The 17464-nt window shown below is 39.8% G+C and overlaps 1 protein-coding gene across 6 annotated transcripts in view; it reads right to left on the bottom strand.

The window, feature by feature from the left end:
• Positions 1-2224: 2224 nt before the first annotated feature.
• ASXL3 (ASXL transcriptional regulator 3) overlaps positions 2225-17464 on the bottom strand; it is a 69967-nt gene continuing 54727 nt past the window's right edge. For all 6 annotated transcript variants that reach the window (XM_014874345.2, XM_088174528.1, XM_088174508.1 and 3 more), the window contains exons 9-10: positions 13455-15396; positions 2225-11134 (exon numbers count right to left, since the gene is read on the bottom strand). In XM_014874345.2, coding sequence (XP_014729831.2) covers positions 7454-11134; positions 13455-15396 — 5623 coding nt within the window. In that variant the 3' untranslated portion in view covers positions 2225-7453. The remainder of the gene's footprint in view (positions 11135-13454; positions 15397-17464) is intronic.

Genomic DNA, 17464 nt, shown 5'->3' with positions numbered 1-17464 from the left:
AGACATGGAGATAAAACTGATGGACAAACTAAATTGTACAAGATCAGGACAAAAGACACAGAACAGAAGGGTGAGCTACACATAGAAACTCACATTTATCCAGTGTCATCAGCTTCCAAAAAGTACAATCCAGGTATTTTGCTCCCTTGACTATGTGGAACAACTGTTGATATCATCACTGATGGTGAATCAAGAGGCATCTCCAAAGATCTGAGCATGAACCTTCAATACTTAAAAGCAAGTGCCTGACATTTAACTGAGATACAAGCTTCTCTTATCAGTGCCTCCTATGTATTTGCAGAGTGCCAATGTCCAGGTTCCTGAATTATCTCAATGAATGTGGCTTTATTTCTACGTCTAGCTCACTTCCTATAAAAACCCAGCTGTTCAAATAATGTAATCTGCCTCCACAAGCAATTACTGCAGGTATCCTGTGACTGTCTACCTTCCTTAGCATGGAAAGCTGTCCCCAGTGGTGGTGCTCCAAGGTATTCTAACTGAATAGGTTTAAATTAGAGATAGGTAGGTTTAGATTAGATATTAACAAGAAATTACCTACTGTGAAGGTGGTGGGATACCGGAACGTTGCCCAGATTGCCCAGAAAAGCTGTGGATGCCCTGCTCTTGGAGTGTTCAAGGTCAGGCTGATAGGACTTTGAGCAACCTGGTCCAGTGGAAGGTGTTCCTGCCTGTGGCAGGGGGGTTGGAACTAGGTGGTATTTAAGATTCCTTCCAACCTAAACTATTTTATGACTGCATGTTGATGGTCCTTCCACTGCAAGTCCTGCCATTCAACAAAGGCCAGGCTTGGTAACATCACACTCTCTGCACACCAAGCTGTGGTAATACCTTCAGATTATATTCTGTGGAGCACCTCAATACAAAGAGCTTTGTTCTGCTGCTTTCCATCCACGAGTGACAAAGAAAACTGGGGAGGGGAAAAAAAAAAAGCTCTGGCTCTGGCCTGGGGAAGAATTTTTTCCAGTGTATCAGTACTTCAATTCCAGACTGCACGGCTCAGACAGTGCCAAGAGCAGGAAAGGATGATGTGAGCTTCAGGGCATCATTTCTACTGAAAGCCAAGGACTGGGGAGGGGGAAGGAAGGCTTGTTTTCACTGCAACTAAAGCGCTGCACGAAAGGAACAGGAACCCAGAAACCCTCAGTATTCGTGGCAGGCTGGATTTCTCCGTGCTGTGACTCTTGCCGGGGGACAGGAATGCTTGGAGAGCACAGCAGCCTGTTTGCTCCTGATGCCATCTGCTGGATGAGGCTGGGCTCACCCAGGCAGAGACAGCACACCCACAGAAAAACCATCACAAGGCTTCGCTTAGCAACACTTACAAGGCAAACCCCTCAGAAAAACAGAATACTTATTTTTTAAGATGTAATAAAAATGCACAAAATTATTTTACAGGTCTAGAATTAGGGAAAGGGCAGAAGTTAGTATTTAGCTAGTGCAGCTTTAACAAAATTATTTACATTACATGGCTTAGATGAAAAATAAAATAATTATTAAAAAAGCTGTTAGTGGCAGAAACAGAGCTGGTCCCTGCTTTGGCACAGGCCCATTAAGAAAAAAAAATTATCTGCATGACAGTAGGTGTTGAGGGGGTTTGCTAGATGGGTATTGGATATGAAAAAAAAGGTCACTGAATTATAAATTACAGAGGTTGGTATTGCCTTCTTTCTGCATTTGGACAGATTTTGGCAGACAGGGCTGTCATCTGCTGCTAACAAGACCCTCAGATGGTATCACATCTGAAATAATAATGACAGGAGGCTGGACAAAAGATGGTGTTTAGTTCCGAGATTTCCAAGCAATCTTGTGAAAAAGCTGTTTGTTGTTCATCCTGCAACATTTTGCACCATCACCATCAGTACTCAAAGCTCTTTTTGCAGATGAACATGATGAAAACAGTGTGGTTTTTTACATTTTAATATAATGGCTATTGAATTTCCATTTCAGGAAGACCTTCCAGACCTCAAGAAATAAATGCTTTGAGGAATACAGCTTGGACTGGTTGCCTTTCATGCACCATGGACATTTAATTTCTTCTGCTGTAGGAATGGGAAATCAGGGAAGTGCATGCTGGGATGGTTGCTGTTAAGGATGTTCTGGAAGGGGTTGCAGACAGGGAGTGCAAAGCACTAAAATGCACCCAGCATAAAATACCCAAAGTAATATAAATACTTTCATCCACAAACTGTTCTACTTAAACAACTTATTATACAACACCTAGTTTTATTTTATTAGTATAAGATGATTAATACTCGAATTACATCAGAAGTCATTCAAACTGTGCCTTACATCATAGTAATTGAAAAATCCTTTACCAAGGGCTGATTTCTCTCACATTTCTAGTTCACCAACCTGTACATACAACAGACATGCACAAGGAGGATCTCCTGCCTAAGGCACTGAACTTAAAATAAATAAACAAATGACAAATATTATTTTATTTCTTTTATTTTTTTTCCAGAATATTTTAATATTGAAGCCCAAGTTGTTATTTTCAAGGGACAGGGAAGGGGGAAAGGAAAGGGAGAAACATTATGAAGACAAATTATTTTATTTAATTTATGGTTTTGTGAATGGTCATTTCTGTAGGCAACAAAAGGTTGTTTTCTTAAAAAAAATAATAAAACAAACAGCACCATTAAAGAAAGCATGATCCCTGAATTCTAAACAAAACACTGTCTTGAAACACAAAAAATTGCTAAAATGCTTGTTTCACCCTGTCACATCTGGTGGGGTAACAAAGCAAAGCATAACAGCATTAAACTGTAGCAATCTTGCTGAAACCAACTACACCCCCTTCTGAAAATTCAGAGAACCACTTTCCGAGCTTGTCCTGTGGGAATAACATTTTCTTTGGTAGAGGACTGAAGGAGGGTATTTACTTCACTGAATGCGGATAGAAAAAGTATCTATGCACGTTAGGGATCTCCCCAATAAATCTGTATTTCTCATGCATGTTAGGTACGAGTGGATTTCACATTGCTGTTACACTGCAGGAGTAATACTGCCCTATAAAGGCATAGAATGGCTAATGTTGAACAGATGTAAACATTCAGAATACTGACAAAAAAAAAAATACATACACACAAAAAACCCTGTACTGAAAATGTGAACCAAGTTAAGTTTCCATAAAGCAGAAAAAATATTTTACAGCAGTACAAGAGAATTATGGCAACAAAGTAAAGCACTTTTCTTGTAACATTCATGAACAGTACAAATACAACAAAGTTATTCTACGGACTAAATTATTCTTTAACTATCAAATATAGTACAAAGCGAAATATTATGTGCTATAAAAGAAGCAGCTCCTTAAATTAGACTAAAAAATGCTTTTTTTTTTTTTTTCTTTTCGTTGGTTTTACAGTGACAAAGCATGATGACCGAAGACAACAGGATTCCATAGACTCAGAAACATTTAGCTACACAGGTCCGTGATAAAGCCACTGAATATTTCGCTGCTTCCCCCGCGGTGTTCCGCAGAGCTACGGAAGACGAGGCGCTGCCAGGAGACTGCAGAAGTCATTCAGGGTTCAGAGCAGGGCCCTTCATGTGCGTCAGCTAAAATGATCCCTTTTGGTGACACTTCTCAGCTCATCCCGAGTGTTTATCCTGGTACTTCACCACACCTTGGAGAAACTGCTAAACCAGAGGCTACAATAACGATTCTGAAAATTGTGCGTGTGTTCATAAGGGGAAGGGGGTGCAGCATAAGGTAATTTTACTTCAGAAATTGCATTATAAAGCACCATATGCACCAGCTTAAAAACTGTGCAAGGAATTGCAGGGCCCTGAAAAACCACCTGCACGTTCTGTAGCTTACCCTGACAACATGCACCACCCTCAAGAAGAAAGTCTATAGTACAGAGAATATACCTTTCGCTTTATGGCTCAACCTTTATTTTTGTCTTTTAAATGCTATTTCATGTACTAGATCTCAGCAGATAAATAAAATGCAAACAGGGAGCATCCAGTTCACCATTTCTTAATTATTTTTTTAACATTATTTCAAAGGGAGTTTCTGCTTGGAAAACTATTTCAGAACAGAAACATACAAACATACTCACTGCAAATGCCCTAACGTTATCTGCATATCTCACAGGTATGCAATTAAAACAATAAAGAGGGAGGAAAGAAAAAAATGTTTCTCCCTCTCACCCAAAAGTGCTGCTCCAGGGGTAGGAGTAGGGGGACAATTTTGGAGATTAAAAAAAAAAGAAAAGGTAAATTATACATGCTGGACACTGGGAGACATACGTACGTACACACAAACACAGAGCAGTGTGTTCTTAAGTAATTCTTTCACCACTTTTCAGTGCATAAACTATTAACAACCCACGGTGCAAACGGCATGGTCATTAGAAAACACGATGACATTGAGCCTGAAACCTGAACAATCAAAGAACAACAACAAAAGGAGTAATTCAAAATTAACATCTAAATGTGACTGGGTTCTTACCACAGGCCTAGGGTGACTCTCCCCTAAGCATTTGTGTGATACCAAAATCCATGTAAGGTTTTCAGTCACGCTAGGATTCAATCAGGCTCTCACATCACCGCGGTTGCTTTTGAGTATTTTCATACCCTAAACGTAATCTGTAACAACACTTCACCACTGTTGCTAACTAATTGCTCCAATTTAATCCTGGTGCAACTCCAATGACTCAAAAATGAAAGGAGTGGAACTGCACTATGGAAGAGTTTGGTCAGTTGTGTAATGTAACATAGCACCATCCAGTCTAATGCCATTTTAAATACATGTTATCATGACCTCACACATGCAAGTTGCAATCCTGATACAAAAATGACAATGTCATGAATGAGTGGCCTATCACATCAGTCACACTCTTACCCTTTGAACAAAGGAAAACTATGTTGTGGCTGGAATTTATTTCTGTATTATGTCAGTCAATACAAGAACTATTTCAAGATGCAAGTACAAACAAATATTGACTTATGTGCTGTGGACAGGAGAACCTGAGCTAGAAATAAGGATTCCCAGCAGGCTTATATAAACATAGGTAAATAGAAGTCTAAGACTGGTTGCTCTCTCTTTTTTTTTTTTTTTTTTAAATAGACGATCCTAGCTCTACCAAGTATAAATACAACGCAATACAGTTCCAAAACAAAGGCTCCTCAACTATGAATCTGATATACATTAACTGACTACACTCGTGCTTACTTATGAGTATTGCCCAGTCGCTGTTTTGCCAGCTGCTGGCATAGCAGTGGATGCTAATTTTCACTTGGTTACTTTTAGGATTTTGCTTGGCTGGCTTATTTTCCTACCAGAAGACCTGAAAGTGCTGAGAAGCCGGTTCTTAGTTCACATGTCATATTAAGGAGCACTTTTGTATAGAAAAAAAAATGTATTATTGTATCAGCAACAAATTTGTTAGTTATTACAAATGGCCTTTGTACCACACAGTGTCAAAAATAATATTGATATGTTGCTAATTACAATAAAAGAAAACGTCAAGGTGCACCATAGAGCTTCCTATGACAGGAATGTATGTTGTAGATATTCCAGCTCACTTTTAAGACAACAAACGGCATTTATCATGTTTGTGAAAATGGTCCCACAAGAAAATAAATATGGTTCCTTCATTCAGCAGAACCTCACTAATATGCCCCCGAGTCAGGGAGACCAGTTACAGCTGATGAAAAGTACACAAACAAAGATCAGATTTTAAAAAGTAGGTTCTAAAATATAGCATACTTTTCATTTCCTAAATGGAGCTCTATCATTCACATTAGTACTTTAGAATGCAACAGTTCACTGCATGATGAAACCAAGCAGTCTTACATCTCACACATTCTTACTACACTGCTCTCTTAAAACTGTGCAAGGAAAGTCAGTTTTCTTGGGCAGACTGTAATGGTCCTTGGATTAGTGAGGTTCTACTGCGATGGTAAAAAAAAATGTTTCTCTTGATGCTGACATTTGGGCAGACCCAACCACATATTGGCAGATGGATGACTTGAACTCCACGTGTTGTGTTCTTGAAGTGGGAGTAAAAAAAACCCCAAGGTGTTTTCATCTCCCCAGCAACTGCATGTGCTTTATCCCTTTATAATATTTTCCTTTTAGGTGAATAGGACTCCAAAATCACTGTTTTTCTTTTTTACTTTTATGGTGGCTAGCACATCTGGAATGCAGCTATAGTCCTGAATGTAAATACAGTACTGGATAACTACCCAAGGTTACTTTAAAGATGCAGTATCCCTTTTAAAAATACATTTTGCTTCCAAATTTCTAAAAGGGGTCTGACTTCCTTTGAGAGAAAAAAAAAAGTCAGTGTTGTAAGTACTTCTAAGAATTAGTTTAAATGGAAAAACTCTCAGATATTATTTAAATAGAGTAACTCACACAAGAGGAAAAAGAAATTATAAGCCAACATTCAATCAATATGCAATTAAAATCTTGCCTTATTCATTCATCAGAAGAATGCATCATTTTAGGCCACAGAAAGGCTACAACCTCGAGACCAATGACCTATGTCTGACCTTATTTTTATATATATTTGAGACTGACAAACCTAGAGGACAGATTAGAGAGACAAATACAAATAAAAACCATTTGAGTGAGAAACAGGAAGAGAAAAGAGGTTTCTGATCTCCAGCAGAGAAGTTACCTTCTCCAGACTCACTGGCTGAAGCCAATGTGTTTCCAGTGTTGGTCCTGCTAACTCATCACATATACAAATCCTTCTCAAGGAATCAACAAAGAAGAGATGATGAGTAAGATTTGAGTTCCACAGTCCCTGGCAGGCACATAAAGAAACTTCTTTAACCATCTAAATTCCTCTTTTGAATTTCTTTTGTTAGCTGAAGTGACTATATTTTAGCTGTACATAGTGAAAGTCAATTGAAGAAAACAATTTTGTCAGCAGAAAAACTGCAAACTGACTTAGAAACTACGATGGTCGGCACCCTGCACCTTGCCACTATCCCACTCACACCAGTTGCTATTCAGTGTGTTATTCATTCTGCATAGTTACTCCACTTCTTACAGTGCTATTCTTCCACTGATCTTTAACCTGCAGCTCGTATCAACTATCAAACAGTGGAGAAAAAAATGTGCTGCACTTTGTGCAAATAAATAGAAACTACGAATGACATGCATTAATGCATTTCTCTTTTTTTTTTTTTAGCACAGCAAGAGAGCTCATAGATGCTTCAGTAACAAGGCTATCTTTTTTTTTTTTTTTAAACTACTTCTACAGGTTTCCTCTTCTTCCCAGAAAATGGCACTCGGGCAGAATAACTAAGTTCTGAAAGCACCACGTAGAAGGAAAAAAACCCAAAAAAACAGTTAAAAAAAAAATCAATCCACTAATTGCAAACCATTAGTGGCCTAAACTGTTCCAATTTCTCTGTTCCTTTGTCCTGCTCTCCCCCGCTGATAAGGGATACTGCATCTTTGACTCAGCTCCTACCGCACCACCAGGCAAGCTACACACAGTTTGGAAGGCCCTATGCAGTCATCATGACAGAAGGCTCCGCAGCCCTTGCACACGATCATGGCTTTCAGCCTGCAGGAGCATTTCAGTTCCAGCTCATCGGCGTTGCTGCTGTCAGCAAATTTCTGAACCGGGATCTGCGCGTTCTGGTTTGACAGGCCTGTGGCAGTGTTTGAACCACTTCCTAAAATCCCAATCGATTTCTCAATTGCAGATGCTGCCCTTTTGAAACTTGTGCTACCAAAGTGTATTGTTGGATAATTTCCACAGAGCTGCTGCTGCTGCTGCTGCTGCTGCTGCTGCTGTGGGTGCTGCGTCTGTATTTTCTGAGCAGCAAGTTGGGTAAAAGGCTTCTGTGGCTCAGAAAGTAAATAGGAAGAGAAATCTGCATTTTTTAATGCAAACGCTTTTAACTGTTCTTTCACTTCGTTTTGATCATAGGAAGCTTGTTTCATGCCCAGTTCGCAGCTGCTGCTTAAACCTTCCTCAAAAGAAATAGGTTCAGATTTTATATTGCTACAGATGCTTGCTGGCTGAGGCCAACTAAGTCTTTTAGTGGTTTCCATAGTAACTGTCGGTTGTTTTTGATCAGAGGGGACTTCTGCATTTGGGTGAGGAGGGGGAGGAGGTGGCAGGGGTGGAGGGGGAGCAGGGGGATGGACTAATGTTTTACTCTGCAGAGTTTGAGAGGCACTGGCAATGTCATCACCTTCCTTAATTTGAGTATTAGGGGAAAACACACTTCCTAGCCTCAGCTGGTGAGCTGCTGTAGAAATATTCACGTCTCCCAAACCCTTCTGTTCCAGGTGTCTGCTAAAAGCAAATGCGTTGCAGCCAGGTGGGCCTTTTGAAGTAGTTTGCAACAAAGCTGCCGTAGGAATGGGGCCTCTTGCAGCCATGGACATTTGGTAAAAATGCTGTCTATGTGAGGTACTGGCTTCTGCATGAAAGCTGCCATTTTTATCAATGTGAAATAAGCTCTGCTGGAAACTGCATGAAGGCAACGGTCTCTTCTGCTGCTTGATCTCTGGGCTGTGAGCGATCCGGCTCTGAATGGCGTGTTTGTTAAGCCACTCCTGCTTAAATGGCTGTCCATGCCCTAACTGATTCATGCTGGAACTAATTACACAAGGAGCCACTTTAACATCTGTGTCCATTGACACCTTCCCAGGCTCACATTTAATTTGAGCATGTTCCCCTATAGTCCTGGCCATCCTCTTTTTCGGATGGTTTTCACGCTTTCTGATTTGTAGCGGGGCTATGCTGCCTGCTGTAAATCCTTTACCATCTGGATTAGGAGAGTTGGAAGCATGTTCAACAATATTTCTCTCAGCCACTACTGTTTTACATACTGAGGTAGTTTGCAAAGGCAAGGGAAGCCTGTTAATTTCTAGTTTGGCTCCTGATCTGGGCTGCGGCAGCACTTTTTCTAAAGGCAGATTGCCTTGCAGTAACTGTGTCACTAAGGGATTGTTGGCCTCCACTGACGACAAGCGACAGCTAGAGCCCCCGGCACTCGTAACTCTCTTCAGGGTTTCTGTTGCCAGGGACAGGGAGTCTTCCATGGAGTCTGCGATGGATGTCTTGGAGGTCTGCGGTGGCTGCACACTCGTGGCTATTTCTGCAGTCTGGGCAGGCATTTCAGGTCCTGTAAAATCCTCGGTGTCCATCCTGAAGCACTTGTCAGACTCATTAGTTTCTGATTTAACAGGAACAGCAATGCTCGTCAAAAGACTCCTGGATTGCAGTTCTGACATTTGTGTGTAACTGGAAGGTTCGCTTTTGACATTTTTCAAGCAGTTTTGCTCTGCGTATTCCTTATGCTTACCAGAGGTAAGATGGCTGACCACTGGCTGGTCTGTATTCATTGCCTCCTCATCACGCCAACAAATTCTATTGTTAGTGCTGTACTGATTGGCACAGGCAGCATTGGCTTCATTTTTCAGTGCTGAAGGACCTCTTAGTTGCTCAGCAAAGCCTTGGCTGGCAGTAACCACCTCAATTAATTTATCTTGAGGAGCAAGAGGCACTTCTCGAAGACTTGAACAACCTGCCTGCAAGTTTTTACTGTCTTGCTTTGCTGTAATGGTGATAAAGCTGGAGCTGTGCTCAAGGTTTTCATTAGCGACCACTTCAGGCCTGCTTATGACAGACACCTGAGGACAGCCTATACTTTGTAAGGCAGCTTCTGTCCTTACAGGTCTGCTCTGCAGGTCAATGCTGTTCTCTGCATTTTCAATAGAAGAAGAAAGTGACAGACTGGAATTCTGGTTTGTAGTGTGGTCAACAATGACTTTACAAGGTATAGATCTATTCATGGCAGTTTGCGTAAAGCTCAGTGGATGAGATTTACCAGAGAGATCCATCCGGTTTCGTGCTCCAGAGCTTTTTTCTAAGATATCAGCATTCAATTTAGTAGTGTTATCGTAAGAGCTTATTGTCACCATGTTACCAGTAAACATTGAAATGGGTGGCCTTGCAACAGAATCTGCTGCTGCAAGAGCCTCACTGCAACTTAAAGCTGACCTGACGGTAGTGTGGATGGAGACAGTGCTCTGCTCACTTATGGCTATCTTATCAGAAGGAAATCTGTTGGTAGTCCCCACTGGGGGAATCAGTACAGAACTACCAGAGAGATGATTTGGCAAGTTACTTGCAATAGATGAAGCTGGCACAGTGGCATAATGACCGGAGACTGCGTTATTCACATTGCTACTGGGTACTGGCAACCTTTTGTCATCGATGGCATTTGATAAGACTGTGTTGTCTATGGAGACTGGTACATTACTGTTATCAATACATTTTGGTCCAACAGTTATGCATGGAGTATCAGCCCCTTGGATGGTTTTCAGCATATTTATATTACAGGCTGAAATTGCTGTGTTTGCGCTGTCAACAGACATTAACACAGAGGATTTATCAACAGAACTTGCAAAAGAAAGTTCTTTAATTGCTCCAGACATAGCAGTGCTGCAAACACACACAGAGACTGAACTTTTATTATAAAGCACTGGCACACTGTTACTTTCAGTAGAGGTAGATGAAATAATTTTCTCACACAATTGTGGCACAGGTATATTTTCATCAGAACTGTGCACAGATATCTCAGTAGCAGTTTCTGGTAATGTAGCTGTGTTAAGGGACTGCTGCAATAAAGTGGTAGTCTCACGGTGATGAGAAGACTTGTTGCTAGGGGACCTGCAGTTAGGATTAACTATAATGACACCAGTAGAACCTTCAATCTTTGTGTCAGCAGTCGTTGGTATCTCCAAAGATGAGGTACTACTTTCCTTTGAGCTGAACTGTGACTTTGATTCTTTATTAGTCTGGAGTAAATGAGCTCTGGCTTGATGCTTTGCAAATAGCTTGGCCTTTGTTTGCTCCTTGATGTGTGCCAGCGTTCTTGTCTTTCCACCTTCGCATGGGGTCCCCATTGCACCAGAGACGATGCTGGCAGCTGCTGCCACGGCTGCTGCAGCTGCAGCTTCTCTTTGGGCTCTTGCTTGCTGAGCTCTTGCTTTGATATCTGCCAGAGTTCTAGCCCCAGTGTTTCTCCCACTGCTGACTGATGTACTTGGGGAAACTCGAGGTTCTGGTTTAGAAACAGGTTGGCTCTTGATGATAAAAGGTGGTCCAATTTTTGAAAGCTGAATCTAAAGAAAGAAAAAAGAAAAAAAACCCAGTAAATTTTAATGAGATCATCAACTCGCTAAAATAACCAGCTGTCTCTTTAAGGGCCAGAGAAAGGTAGTGAAAGGAATTACTGTTCAATGCAGGTGGACAGAAAACTGCTAAAACTTAATGATATTTATGCTTCAATATTTCATCATCCTCCAGTGTGAATAACTGACACCAGTATTAGCCTACTCACGCTGATCCTTCTGACAGGAAGGAAGATTGAACTGGACAACAACATGATGCTTATCAGATACAATTTGTCAGACCTGTTTTATATTCAGTGCATCTACCTGAGATGATCTGCAAGCCTTGTGCAGCACAAGAACCTGCAAGCAACCCCTTCCTGCAAACACATGCAAAAGTAATGATCATGTAGTGCCTTTCTCCTTGGTCACCAGTGATTAAGACATCAGAAACAGCCTGTGTTTTGCGTATAAAGTTGTTTTCCAACTTCCGCAATGGAGGATTTAAGGGGTATAAAAGAAGTGAGTCACTAAAGGATATGCCTTTCCTTTTCTCACTTGCATTTTTAAGAGACTTGCTTTAGTACATCCCTGGATAACTTCTACATTACTGCTCTTCAAAAATTAAATCCTCAAGACTATAAATAATAAACCCACAAATATTAAAAATTTAAATACCTACCACCTTAAGCAAAATAATAACCCGTAAAATCACTGGAATTATTAGGATGTTTCCAATTAGGCATATAGCTTTTCAAGGTTAAGAATCTTGGAATCACTTTGTAACTCATACACTCTCTCAGCACACGCCAAGGTTAGCAAAAAAAAATTCCATTTCTTAAAATGGACATATGTCTACTGGCTCTCCCTAGCAATAGGACTCAGTGGTTAATGCTATGACTCATCTTCTGAAAGGAGCTGAGAGGAAAACTAGGTAGTATTTGTAGAAAAAGTAGTCATAAGATATGATGGGATGTGACAGCCACATCGCAGAATGACTTAGAAGAACTGTGGTTCTTTTTTCTTCCTTTAATTACAAAGGATAGGGGTTTGTTGGTGAGATGATACAAGTGCCAAATATCTGTTACACATAAAGCATACTAGAATTTATTGCCCACAATTATTCAAAACATTCTGCTTTTGGTTTCAGAAACAACTCTTTTCAGTTTCTACTTTTTATTACCAGAACTTCTAGAGCTCTAAGTGTTTGGTTATTTTTTTATTATTATTATAGTCATGACCTTTTTTTATTCTCTAGTAATCTATTTTCCTTTATGCTTAGAGAGTCATTAGAATTTATTAGACTGGATAGACACCTTCCAAATATGAAAGAATATCACTAAACTCAGAATGGGGTATAACTTCTAATTGTATCACTGCTCTTAAAAATAAATTAGCTGAAATATGCTTCTGCATTAGTGATTAAAGCAGTTAGTCTATTTGCCCTCCTGGCCATATAAAAAATGTTCAGTGACTGCAGCAGTTAAAAATAAATGCAGAAAAGGGCATTTCTGAATAATCAGGAACTAGTATTGCAAAGTCAATGGCTTAAATGCAGTAAATTGGATCTTAAACTTGGCTGATGTCATCAAGTACGAAATTAAAAGGGTCAAAACATTGAGCCTATATATAACTGAATCTACAGAACTCTCTGTTATTAAAAAAAAAACCTTTTCAACTGAAATATACTTTCTTACATAGCAGAATAATACACATAAAAGTGTTTGCTTAGGTGGCGTATTTCTTTTTACCTTTTGCTTTGCCATTAACAAAGGTATCTATATATATAAATAAGACACTTCCTCCTTATACGTCTCTGTTTCCAGTTAATTCTACAGGGAAATCTTGTATTTGAGCCCACCCCAAGCCTTGGGCTTGCAAAAGGATCTTTGGCTATTGTGACTCTTGGTTCTCTGGCTGGATTAAGGTGCTGGCTGTTTTTCTAAGTACTGCCTATGACAACATTTATTAGTCATGCTTGCTGGAGAAGACATCCACAGAAGAACAAGCACAAAATACAGATGTACAGTTAAAAAAAACAAGTCCTGCATGAGACTGATGGGGAAGATCTTGAATTAGATTAAGCCATGGATCCTGGAGAGCCCTCCCACACACAAATTCAATTTTTTAGCAAAGACCCCTTCTGAACAACTGTAGATATATCTGTATCAGAAGTAATTTGGCATGGTGGAAATGTAACAGGAAGGCAAAACCATCAGTACTAACAGCCCTTATACATCCCCAAAAAATACACCATGCACTGTGCCTGTATGCAGTTCATAGAGGGACATAATAAACCTTTTGTTTCCAAGCCACCCTGTTTATCCATTACCTTAAGGGGTGGAACTCGGGGTTCCTCTCTGGGTGGCTGTTCTTTATCAGATGGACTTGTTGATGAAGCATTACGATTAGGCAGGTCATCATCTATTCTAGCTCTCTTCTCTTTACAGATTCCAAAACCGTGCTGTTCTGCTGTTTTCCTCTTTGGGATCTCTGGGTCTCTACTTTCATTTCTTGCTTCCGGTGATTTTGTGGGTTCTAAAGACTTGGAAGAATGTGAACTCTCTAGACGACTTTGGGTGCTGCCTGTTAGCTTGTGAGATTTACTTCTGCACACTTCAGAGAACGTAGCTTTCTCTAGAGATGAGGTATATAGTTTATCATGTGGCTTTGATGGAAGCAATTCGATATTTTTGCCAAGTGATCCTTCTGATAAGACAGTTACCTCTGAGGGCAAGAGTGTACCTTTCTTGTCCCCTCTTTGCTGAACACTGTGATTTTTAATTTTGATCACCTCTGGAGGAGTGTGTTCTGGGATGGATGCAATGTAGGATTTCTCAATTTCAGAATGCGACTTACATGGCTGATGACTGAGGTTTTTGCTTTGGGACTCTTCCAATACTGAAGATTCAGGTGTAATTGTTAGTGGACAAACTTTCATATTTTCAGGGGCACTCTGAAGTTGTTTTGGCTGAACAAGATTCTCTTCTTGAACCACTTTAGGAATGACAGAGATTTCTTCTTTTGGAATAGGAAGGGAGTCTTCCAACAAACATGGTGATTTCCTTTGTTGCAGAGTAAGTCTTTCACTGCTTGGGGAATTAGAAACTGGAGAGATCTCTGATGGAAGAGGCAAACTATTTGTCACAAATGTTTCAGAAGTTAGAAGAACAGAAGATACTGAAGATGTCTCTGATGTTAAAGGCAAGTCAGACACTGGAGATGTTTCTGATGTTAAAGGTAAATTAGAAGCTGGTGATGCCTCTGATGTTAAAGGTAAATTTGACATCAAAGATGCTTCTGAGGTTACAGGTGAGGTGGACATTGGAGAGATTTCTGACATTAAGGGTGTGTGCAAGTTTTCGTCACTGGCCTTTTGCTGAATATCACCTTCAGTGTTTTCAGAACTGGACACTTCAGATGAGCAAGCTGTTTCAAGAGATGCTGGAGTACAGGGTTCCTCTGAAGTCGACTGAGTGTCTCCTCCAGGAGAGGCAATACAAACTTCTGGACTTCCAGAGGAAAAGGAAGTTTCAGAAATACAAGCATTCTCAGACAACTGTTCCTCAGGGTCGCTATGAAGCTCCATATCCACTGCAATGCCTCCACCAGTGAACAAGGAGCCTTCCAGAGCAGCACTTTGCATTTCTGGCACAATTAGCTCTTTTGCAGACTCAGAATCCTTCTCAGCTGTACCGCTGACAGAGTTTGTGGATGAAGCTGATTGTGCTGGTGATATGCAATCCTCCAGCTGATCTATCACAACTGACATCTCCTCCTGAGGGCATTCTGACTTCAACTCTACTTTAATTTCAATGCGAGATACAGTATCAGTTATATCATTCATCATGACACAAGACTCAGTGCTGTCTGCAAGTTGTACTGCCTCTGTTTCCTCATTTGTGCCAGCTGGACTTACAGACTCCTCAGAAAACTCATGTTCTGGCTTATGGTTCTCCTCTTGGCATTCACAAATACTTGTCTCGACTTCTTCAGCAATTTCCTCCTGAATGACTGATTCTTCAGGTATCAGTATATCCTCAGAATCTGCTGTTAGATCCTTGACAGGAACCTGTTCCATACTACAGTGAGATGGACTACAATCTCTTTCTTGTAAAGGTGGAACTTTAGCACCTTTCTCCTCTTGATCCTCAAAGGTGGGTTGCTTAGAAGGACCAGGTGTGCCAGAAGATCCACACAAAGAATTGCTTTCATCTTCATCATTGCTCTGCACTGCAGTGAGCTTCGTTGATTCTCCTCTTGACATTCCCAACCTAAAGAAAAACAGAAATTAAAATAGGTATTTCCATCACATTAAGGATAAGAGAATAGGCTAACCTTTCTCATCCACATCTTTTATTTCCAAAAAACACATATTTTCTAGTTTAAAATAGTGGCTTGCTTAAGTGGTGGCTAACTAATTTATATAGTTTTATGTATTTTGGAAACCTAACTACTGAGATTTTCTTACAAGTGTTAAAAACCATGAATATTTTTAATATAAGTAATCTCTCTGATTACAATCCTGGCTTTTGTTTGTTTATTTTTACTTCAGTTGTTTTTGTTTGTTTTTAAATACCAGCACAATATTGCAAGACCGGTACAGCATTTGTTACAGAAGAAATGTACAACTGCAACTTCTTCCAGCAGGAATAGTTGTAAAGGAAATCCCTTTTTCCCCTCCCTCGCCTGCTTTTAGGGTCAACACAGCCAGTGATATGACACAAGTTTAACATTCTAAAGGAGCTAAAAAATACATATTTGCAATCTAAGCATTCATTCTCAGGGATGAGTGCAAAGGAACCATGTATACTATGCATGTTCCTGAAGATTTTCTTACCTTTCATCCCGAAAATACTAGTTTACATAAAGTTTTATTACTTCAGCAGAATTTAAAAATCTACAAAAAACCCCCAAACAAAACTAAGGCCAGGAGATTAAAAAAAAAAAAAAGGTTATTTTAAAAAGTGTATGTGCTCTGACGTCCTTCTAAGGCCAGTGGGAGTACAGACGTTCAGCATCTTTAGTAAGATTTGCCAAGCAGACTTTATGCCTCAGCAATTCCATAATAGTAGAAAATACACAAAAGCTTGGTGGGAGGCCTTAAAAGAAATTTCATGGTCTTAAGGATCTTCTAATCTACTAAACAGATCTCTGTTATCATTTTAATCAGAAAATAAAGAATAAAATGGAAACAAGCAAGCATAAAAGATATTCAGAGGCTATAGAAGCAAAATCGCTTGTCAGTGTGTACCCAGAGGACAGAGATACAAAGGCCTATTCAGATGAACGTACAGAACATGTGAAAAACCAAAATCTGTGGTTGTGCACTTTAAAAATACTGAACAGATGCATTACAGTGAGAGCTGTAAACACAAAAAAAAAAACCCCAAATCAACCCAGCCTGGAACCGGCATCCCAAAAAGCACACTTAATTATTAGTATTGCCTACTACTAGACACTAATCATGAACAAAGTCTCTCTATGCCATCAATACGCTAAGGAAGGATCCTCTAGAGAGCAATTCAGAGCAGCAAATTCACAATTCCCACACTGAATGCATTTCAGGAGATGTGTCTTTCTGAGTAAAAGTCCCCCATATGGTCTAAGTTTAGGTTATAAGTTTAGGTGAGTAAAATTTAGTTTACCAAGATTCTGGTGAGTAACTTCCTCTAAAATTCCTTGTGTTAAGGAGCCAAAGTTATCTCGGGAAAATGAGAAGCGAAAACAAATCCACTCCACTACTGAAAACTGAATGAATGGTATATTTTCTCTAGCTGAGTTACATCATGAAAAGATACTGCTTGATGGTTATCTTTATGGATTGAAAATCAGCAAAGGAATGAAGGACAGGATAAAGGTGAATGAAACTGTCACACAGACACTACACAAAAACACACATTCTAGTAACATATTGAAGATAAAGAACTGTAAGGGAATTAAGATAAAGCAGATTAAGGCCAGTATAACATGTGCTGAATCTTAATACTTTTTTCAATATTGGAAATACTACTATGTTGAAGAAGAAACTGAAGCAAAAGGCTTTCTAAAGTAGAAGACTCAAGATCAGCATGTTTAAGGCAATCTCAGATTGCAAAATAAATAGCTGATCTGTCTTCTCCCTTAGAGAAAAAGACACTCAAAGTTTGCAAAACAGCACAAAAATAAGAGTGCAGCAGAAAGCAGATTTCAATAAAAGTGCTAAGGACAGGATTCAACTGGTAAAGAAAGGGACCCAGTCATCCAATAAAAACACCCAAAAAGCTACTCAAGGATATATGAATGCTGATATTCTAGTACTGTGATAGGTAGTACTGTGAGGAACAAAAAACAAAGTAAGAA

This window comes from Sturnus vulgaris, chromosome 1, assembly GCF_052056855.1.
Source record: "Sturnus vulgaris isolate bStuVul1 chromosome 1, bStuVul1.hap1, whole genome shotgun sequence".
NCBI lineage: Eukaryota > Metazoa > Chordata > Aves > Passeriformes > Sturnidae > Sturnus > Sturnus vulgaris.
This window is presented reverse-complemented; position numbering and strand designations above follow the sequence as displayed.